Source organism: Ictidomys tridecemlineatus, chromosome 1, assembly GCF_052094955.1.
Source record: "Ictidomys tridecemlineatus isolate mIctTri1 chromosome 1, mIctTri1.hap1, whole genome shotgun sequence".
Classification (NCBI taxonomy): domain Eukaryota; kingdom Metazoa; phylum Chordata; class Mammalia; order Rodentia; family Sciuridae; genus Ictidomys; species Ictidomys tridecemlineatus.
The window spans coordinates 24045420-24054253 of record NC_135477.1 but is presented as its reverse complement, the minus strand read 5'-3'; the positions used below and the strand labels follow the sequence as shown (position 1 = coordinate 24054253).

General features: G+C 40.0%; 1 protein-coding gene across 2 annotated transcripts in view; it reads left to right on the top strand.

Moving 5' to 3' along the window:
• The window catches only part of Pdcd11 (programmed cell death 11), a 45223-nt gene continuing 36389 nt past the window's right edge, over positions 1-8834 (top strand). For both annotated transcript variants that reach the window (XM_021731831.3, XM_013362095.4), the window contains exons 1-7: positions 1-157; positions 2973-3085; positions 4078-4209; positions 5551-5718; positions 6718-6879; positions 7983-8106; positions 8557-8738. In XM_021731831.3, the coding sequence (XP_021587506.1) occupies positions 2984-3085; positions 4078-4209; positions 5551-5718; positions 6718-6879; positions 7983-8106; positions 8557-8738 (870 nt within the window). In that variant the 5' untranslated portion in view covers positions 1-157; positions 2973-2983. The remainder of the gene's footprint in view (positions 158-2972; positions 3086-4077; positions 4210-5550; positions 5719-6717; positions 6880-7982; positions 8107-8556; positions 8739-8834) is intronic.

Here is an 8834-nt window from a genome sequence, read left to right as displayed (position 1 = left end):
TACAAAGCTTCTCAGGCCTGCAGGCAGTAACATAGTAACGGAAGTAGGGTGTTGGGCCCCCCCACACTTCCGGAAGAGCTTCACGCGCTTGTAGGTTTGGTCTCCGCGTGTGTGAGTACATCTGGACCTACTCGGGGTAGAGAGGCGCGCGGAGCTGGTGAGTGAGGTCGGCAGCGAGAAGGGAGGAAACTTCATGGCTTTCAGATCCGCTTCGGGTCCTTGTCACGCACCCACCTGTTGAAATGAGTGGTTCGTACACTTGAGCCCAGTTCTGCTCTAGCGGTTCCTGTAACCCCAAGCTATCCTCGGGAAATAGCTTAAGTTCCTTCTCTTCTCCTGGATGGCCTTATTTGTTGGAGCCTCGGTTTCCTTTTGTCTGAAATAAGATTGAGGGTTGAGTTCCCAGCGAACTAAATCCCTTGCACTTTCCTGTTTCTATGAAGCCCGCACTTTGATTCCAAACCCTAAGGTCTTTCCCGGTCGTTACCTCTATTAACTCTCATGCCCTTCTAGATTCTTATTTCCAATATCTCACAGAATCAATACCTCCTATTTTCTGTTCTTACTTGTACCTACTTCTGGTTTTCATGGTTTCTTGGCTATTGCATTTAAATCCTACCCGATTTCCTTTCTGCAAGTCCCCTCGTTGCCAGTCCAGTCTATATTCTTTATTACTGCTCTCTCGCTTCCCCACATAAGAATCTTACTTGCCAAAGTAAACATAAACTGCCAATTTCTAATTCAGATCTTTTCTCCAAATCCCAACCTTTTAGAATTTAACTCTAATTATTATGCATTAATTTTCCCTGATCTAATTGAACAACTGTTCAAAGGCAATAGCAAGCCATTGAAAATTGATAGGCAAATTATTAGTGTTTATTGAGTCTCCCAAGATCACCCACTTTTCCTTTTTCATACATTACTTTCCTACTCATCAAATTCCTATTTATCTTTTTTTAAAATCTTTATTTATTTACTTTTATGTGGTGAACTTAGGGCCACACACCTAGGAGGCAAGTGCTCTACCACTGAGCTACAGCCCCAGCCCTCCTATTTATCTTTTAACATTAAGCTCAGAAGCATCTTCCTTATGAAGCTTGCTTTCTTTACCAAGGCACCACTTTCAAGCTCTTTGTTTATGGTTTATAATCTGATTTTTAGCAGGCATTGAACCAGGGTGCTTCAGTCCACTGAGTCACATTCCTAGCTCTTTTTATTTATTTATTTAATTTTTATTTAAAAAAACTTTTTAGTTGTATACGGACACAATGTTTTTATTTATTTTTATGTGGTGCCGAGCATCATACTTAGTGTCTCATACAACTCCAGATCCCCCTTTTATTTATTTGTTTGTTTGTTTGTTTATGGAATTGGGACTTGAGGACACAATATTTTATTTTTATGTGGTGCTGAGGATCGAACCCATTGCCTCACGCATGCTAGGCAAGTACTCTACCTCTAAGCCACAAGCCCAGCCCCGCCTTTTTATTTTTTGACACAGGGTTTCGCTAAATTGCTTAGAGCTGCACTAAGTTGCTGAGGCTGGCTTTGTATTTGTGATCCTTCTGCCTCAGCTCTTCTGAGCTGCTGGGATTACATACATGTGCCACTGCACCCAACTGATTTATATTGTAAATTACTTGTGTAATTGTTTTGTTTTCTTTTTTTCCGTTGAACACAGGTGTGCTTTACCAATGAGCTATATCACCAGCCCTTTATTTTTTTTTTGTTTATTTGTTCTAATCAGTCATACATGACAGCAGAATGCTCTTTGATTCATTGTACACAAATGGGGCACAATTTTTCACTTTTCTGGTTGTACACAAAGAAGGGACACACCATTCGTGCAATCATACATGTACCTAGGGTAATGATGTCTGTCTCATTCCACCATCTCACTTATCCCCATGCCTTTTTCCCACCCATCCCTCCCCTTTGGCCATTGCAAAGTTCCTCCACTCATCCCATGCCCCCCACCCCTTAATGGATTAGCATCCACTTATCAGCCTTTTATCTTGAAAGAGGGTCTCAGTACATTGCCCAGGTTTTCCTAGAACTTGATGATGCTGTCATTGAACTTGAGATCCTCCTGCCTCAACCTCTTGAATTGCTGGGATTACAGGGGTACACCACTGCACCCAGCTTATTTTATCTTTTATTTCTGTATCTCTGATATAATTGTAGCTGCTTAATGTATTTAATGTATTTGCTACATTAAATCTAAGTCTTTTTCATGAAGGAACGTGAGTGGTTTGTGGTTTTGAAGCAGAGATATTTGGAAAGATAAAATATGGATTAACAGAGGCCTCATATCTCAACCGTCTATCTCATAGTCTTAAATCTTATCTTCATCTGACCCTTTACTACTCTTTGGTATTTATTCTAAAGAATTAAAGTTACACTATTAGCAATATATGCATACCTATATTTATAGTGGCACAGTTCATAGTAGCCAAACTATGGAACCAACCTAGGTGTTCATAGAGGAATGGATAAAGAAAATGTGGTATGTATCCACAATGGAGATTCATTCAGCCATAAAGAAAGATGAGATTATGTCATTTGTAGGCAAATGGATAGAACTAGAGACCATTATGTTAAACAAAATATGCCAAACTCAGAAATTCAAGGGTCATATGTTATCTGTCCTATGTAAAAGCTAGAGAGGAAAAAGAAAAAGGCTGGGGAATCTCACGAAAATCAAAGGGAGAGCAGTAGAACAGAGGAAAGGGACCAGGGAGTGGGGAGTGGGAAGTGCTGGGGAGTGCTATTGGCCAAATTATATTGTGTACATGTGTGATTATTAGCAACAAACCCTACCGTTATGTACAACTATAATGCATAATAAAAAATATGGGAGGGAAAATCTTGTCTTGCACATTGGTAGGAAGTTCTCTTACTCATTGATCACAGCCTTTATGAAACCTGCCATTAATGCTACTTCTCACCATTGTTCATTGCATTGTTTTTAGGACACCCAAATATGGCAACTGTAGAAGAAAGCTTCCCCCGAGGGGGTACAAGAAAGACCCACAAATTAGAGAAATCTTTCCAGGAGTCAGTTGAACAAGACAACTTATTTGATGTAGGTTATATGCTGCTGTGGTAAGACTCACTTGTGGAGAATGAGCCCTATTTGAGACTTGTTATTTTTCAGATTTGTTTTTCGTTGAAGTTCACTTCTGTAATTGAACTCATTGGCGAGGCTCTACCATCACAAAGCTGTATTTTTGAAGCATGACATTTAATAATTGAGTTTGAAGTAATGTTGTACTTTGTCCTTGGGAATTCTGTGCCATGTTAGTTAAGGAGAAGGGGAAAAAAAAAAGCATGTTTATTATTATGTTTTTAAATGGGATCTTTGCCACATACAGTGGTCAGAATTTGCATTAGAATTTTTTTAAAATATTTTATTTTTCAGTTACTGATAGAGCTTTTATTTTAATTATTTGTATGTGGTGTTGAGATTTGAACCCAGTGCCTCACACATGCTAGACAAGTGCCCTACCATTGAGCCCCAGTCCCAGCTCCATGCATTAGAATTTGTAGTCAGTCTCACCTCAAGTAGACTGTATTTCATAAGCTAGAGGAAACTAACATTTGAGTGTATGGCCTTAGATCTATTTTATGTAATCTTTCCAACTATATTATAATGTAGAAATTGTCATTCTGTTATGAGGAACTGAGGCTTAGGAAGATTATGTGTTTACTAAGACTGCATAGCTTATCATGGAAGAGTTTGGGAGTTCAGCTTGGGTCTCTTGATCACAGATTCTGATTTCATGCAGTGTTGCATATTTCTTCTTAAGCTGGGAACCTCAGTGTTCATTTCCAATCAAGGAAAGAAGAATACAGGAAAGAAAAGACTTAGGAACATGAAGGCGGCTTCTCAAACTTTGGCAGTGATGGGTGAATGGAGAGTTGGGATTATAGCAGGAATTAAAGGAACAGTTGGGAGTGGAGAGGGAGAGTAGCAGAGTAATAAAACAAGGTGACATAACCTGAAATGTGAGGTAAAGACCAGGATTGCTGCTTCTCGTTCTTTTAGATCTTTGTGGGTCTTTTTTTCCCCTTTAGATTTCCACTGAAGAAGAATCCACCAAAAGGAAAAAGAGCCAGAAAGGACCAGTGAAAACAAAAAAGTTAAAAATTGAAAAAAAAGAAAACAGCAAGTCTATCAAAGAGAAATTTGAAATTCTTAGTGTTGAGGTTTGTTAATGGTCTTTTTTTTCTTTTTTTGTACCAGGGATTGAACTCAGGGTTATTCAACCACTGAGCCACATCCCCAGCCCTATTTTGTATTTTATTTAGAGATAGGATCGCACTGAGTTTCTTAGTGCCTTGCTTTTGCTAAGGCTGGCTTTGAACTTGCCATCCTCCTGTCTCAGCCTCCTGAGCCACTAGGATTACAGATGTGTGCCACCTTGCCTGGTTTGGTTTTCTTTTTGACATACTATCTTGATTAAGTTTGTGTGTTCTTTCCTGCTTTTTTTTCATTTTTGCCTTTTATATATAGATTTCATCTATGTATGTAAGATTTTTACAGATGTTGAGTATTATTTGATTGCTAAACCAATGCCTAATGTCTTCCTTTTTTAAAAGGTGCTGTTATCTTGCTTGTGTTTTCATGGACTTTTAATAGATTCAAATGTTTGAGCTGACAGTAAATTTAGCAATCATTCTACCCATTCATTTCATTTATTTTTATTTTTGGCATTCAGGATTGAATCTAGGGCACTTAACCAAATCACCAACCCTTTTTCTTTTTTTCTTTTTTATTTTAAGACATGGTCTTGGTTGCTAAGGGCTTTGCTAAGTTGCTGAGGCTGGCTTTGAACTTGCTATCCTCCTGCCTCAGCCTCCTGAGCCACTGGGATTATGGGTGTGTGCCACTATGCCTGGCTACCTATTCATTGTATAAAAGTGAAGCCATCTCAGATATGATGCACTTTATGTTCTTAAAATCTTACATTATTAACTCCTGATACATATTAATTAAAAAAAATGATTTGAGGGGAACGATTCAGCCTGTAGGCATATCTTGTTTGTCTTGTTTACTTTAAAAAAAAAATTGTTTAACTTAGTGCCAGCAGTAGAAACTATAGATTTTACATGAAAATGTGATTCCACCTCATTACAACTTGAAAGTGTCCATGTTCCTTCATGTTTATGGTCACAAAGGAGCTGCATAGTGTTGCACTCTTCAGAGCCAACATGTGCACACCACACTACTTTTGTCTCCACTGGCCTGCATCCATCACTGTGTTGTCTGCCAGACATTTGAATTTGGGTTGCTTGGGATATGATAAAAAGCAAAAATGTCTTCTGGTGACTCAGTACTGTTAATACTGTTGCCTGTAGACCTTTTACAGTGCTCAGATATCTGATAAATATGTGTGTATATTCACACTTAAGTGTTTTTTTTTTTTTTTTAATTTACAAAATTCCTGTAGCTTTTAACTGTTGCAATTGATACTAGAAACCAGGTCTTCTAACCTTCCTATCATTGTTCTCTTCCTTACTGTACACATTTCCTTTTTTCTCTTCTAGTCCCTTTGTGAGGGAATGCGGATTTTAGGTTGTGTGAAAGAGGTAAATGAGCTGGAACTGGTGATAAGTCTCCCCAATGGCCTCCAGGGATTTGTGCAAGTAACTGAAATCTCTGATGACTATACCAAAATGCTGAATGAACAGGTGGCACAAGAAGACCCTCTGAAGGTAAGGGAAATCTCTGTGAAACCTGTTACTGGAAGTAGGTGGTATTCAAATAAAAGTAAAATTACCACTTTGCTAAATGCTAAGAAGGAAAGGTATATATAAGTGTGCTTTAAAAAAAAAAAAAAAAAAAACAATAAAGGGTTTTACTTAGTCCAAGGAGCCTGGAAGATCTCTGTGAGGAAAGGATGAAGGATGAGGGCTGAGACCTGAAGGATGAGGGCTTCCTGGGTCAGAAGGAAAGGAGTTCAGGTAGAAGATGGATGCTGTGTAATAGAAAAGGCTGGTATGGCTAGAGTAGAGACAGCAAAGGAAAGTGTGGCGTGAGATGGGGCCAGAGGGCTGAGTGGAAGCCAGATTATACATGGCTTTGTAGACCATATTAAGGGTTGATTTTAAATTCTATAATCAACAGAAAGTCCTTGAATTGTCCTCACTGGAATGGGTGACACATGGACAACTTAGGAAATAGATTGAAAAGGCATAAGGAGATTCTTACAAATTGGGAGGACATTGTAGTAGTCCAGGCTCTGAGATTGATGGCAGCTTGGGTCCAAGATTTACCAACTTGTGAGAAGGTAAAGCCATTGATGATAGATTTCACATTGATAGTGAGGCAGACAGGTGGCTGGGACAAGTCTTAGGTTTAGAGACATGGAGGTTACTGGTGATTTTTCTTGGGAGAAAAAAATGGAGTGAGGGGTGGAAAGCAGTTTGCTTTGAGCTGAAGAGTGAGTAGTAGATGAAGTGGAAATAATAAATATAGGTAGCTCTTCTGAGGAGTCCTTGACAACTGCTTATTATTTGGAGACCTTATGCTGAAATTCAAGATTCAAGATTATGACTTGGCCTCAGAACCATCTTCCTTTGTGCTGAATGGTTACTTTTTATTCACTTTTTTATTTCTGTGGGTTTGAGGATAAGAAGCCACAGAGCCAAGGCAGTAGATTCTTTGTTCAGAGGAAAGGGATGTATCAGTTCTTTCTCATTGGTATTATGCAGGACCTGCTACGCTTACCTGAACTTTTCTCCCCTGGAATGCTGGTGAGATGTGTGGTAAGCAGTCTGAGAATCACAGAGAGGGGCAAAAAAAGTGTCAAGCTATCGCTGAACCCCAAAAATGTCAACAGAGTGCTGAGTGCTGAGGCCCTGAAGCCTGGCATGGTATGTATCCAGGGTCATGCCTTTTCCCTCCTCCCAACCTCCTTTTACTTTGAGCTTAATGGCTACACACAGAGATGGATCTTTTCCTGGAGGGGAGGTCTCCTGAGCGCTTTGGGTGCTTAATGAACATTGAAGAATTGAGCCTAATTTCATTGTCTTGGAAGGAAGAAAGGGCAAGCAAGTTCAGGTTTGGCTCACCAGCACACAAATGCCTCCAGGGAACCTTAGTGGGGGGCTAGCTGATGGTGAGGAGTTCCTCATAATGACTTCCCAGGACTTCTCAGATTAAGCCTTTTTTAGAGGCCTTTTGGCATTTGTGTGGAATGCTTGAGGGTAGCTGAGAGCAGGTGGCAGGGTAGATGGGGCCATAAATCTGCCAGCTGTTAGTGGATACCCTGTCACTTTATATCTAGCCCTGTGGAAATTAAGAAGAATTTAGTCCTGGCTTGGATCCTTCAAGTCCAATAGGTACAAAAGAATAACTTACAACCTTATAAATAAGTACTCTGGCAATTAAGGGGCAGAAGATGAATGTAATTTTGCAACATTTGGTTAAAAGTGAGATTTGAGAAAAGCCTGGAAAGTTTGGAAGGATGTAGTTGGTTAAAAAGGGAATAAAAATAAGCCAAGTTGCAGGAAATTGCCAAGTTTTGAGAGCCTTCTCATGACAGGTATTGTTTCAAGCACTTTCTCACAGTCAACCTATGAGGCAGATAGACATTCTTTCCTTTCTACATTTGAGAACATGGTCTCAAAGGTTTAAGTGACTTATCAAAAGACCAGGTGGCTAACATCAGAGCCATGCTACTTCCCACGAAATGTAAAGGAGGTTAAAGGATTTTTTTTGATGTCTTGAAGGTGCTTAGAGAAGACATGATGATGGCTGCAATGGTAGAAACTGGAAGATGCTTCAGACCTTGGGAGAAAGTTGATGCCTTTTGTCCTCTAGTGGGATTGTGGCTTAAAGTTTAAAAGTGGGGATTGTGGTTATTGCATAGTGTTCAAGATTAAAAGTGGAAACATTTGTGTTTGGAAGTGGATGTTTATCATGTGTCCTGTTGTCTTTGACTTGGAACTTTGGGGCATGCTTTCTTTTCCCCCAGCTGCTGACGGGCACTGTATCTAGCCTGGAAGACCATGGCTACCTAGTGGACATTGGTGTTGGTGGAACCAGAGCTTTTCTGCCATTGCAAAAAGCTCAGGACTACATCCAACAAAAGAACAAAGGTGAGAGAGGCCACTGCATGGTGGTGAGGTGGTACATGCATGTGGGGATTATATTTAAATGCCACTTTGCAGTTAGCATGACAGAATGGTGACCCTGAAGGCTATTTGGCTTTGGGAAAATTGGTGGTTAATCCTAACTGATGGGAAAGGGAAGATGTACAAAGGGCCAGGGAATGGTAGGACCATTTTCAGTTTTCTTCACCTAGATGATTTCACTGAATTTGGGGCCCCAGGGCCTCTAAACCAGCACTCCCCTGGCTTGTTGAGATTTTCATATTTTTGTGAGGTAGTTGAATTTCAGATTCCCTTTTGTAGTTGGTCCCTTAGTGATTGGGAATATGGGGAATATGAGATGCTAATTGGGAATGTAGATCATAGATCTTTTTAGGTGTTGCTTGGGCCTGTGTTAAAGTCCTTCTCATTCTTTGGGTATTGGGAATGTGTTTCCAGGTGCTAAACTGAAGGTAGGTCAGTACTTGAACTGTGTAATTGAAGAGGTGAAAAGCAATGGAGGAGTTGTTAGTCTGTCTATAGGACATTCAGAAGTTTCTACTGCCATTGCTACTGAGGAACAAAATTGGACCCTTAATAACTTGCTACCAGGACTGGTGGTCAAAGCCCAGGTACAGAAGGTAAGCTGTTCATTGTTACTCTTTTCCAAATTTTTGTTATAATAAGAACATGCATACCATCTAAACTGTGCTGTCGGGCTATCCCCCACATGTGGC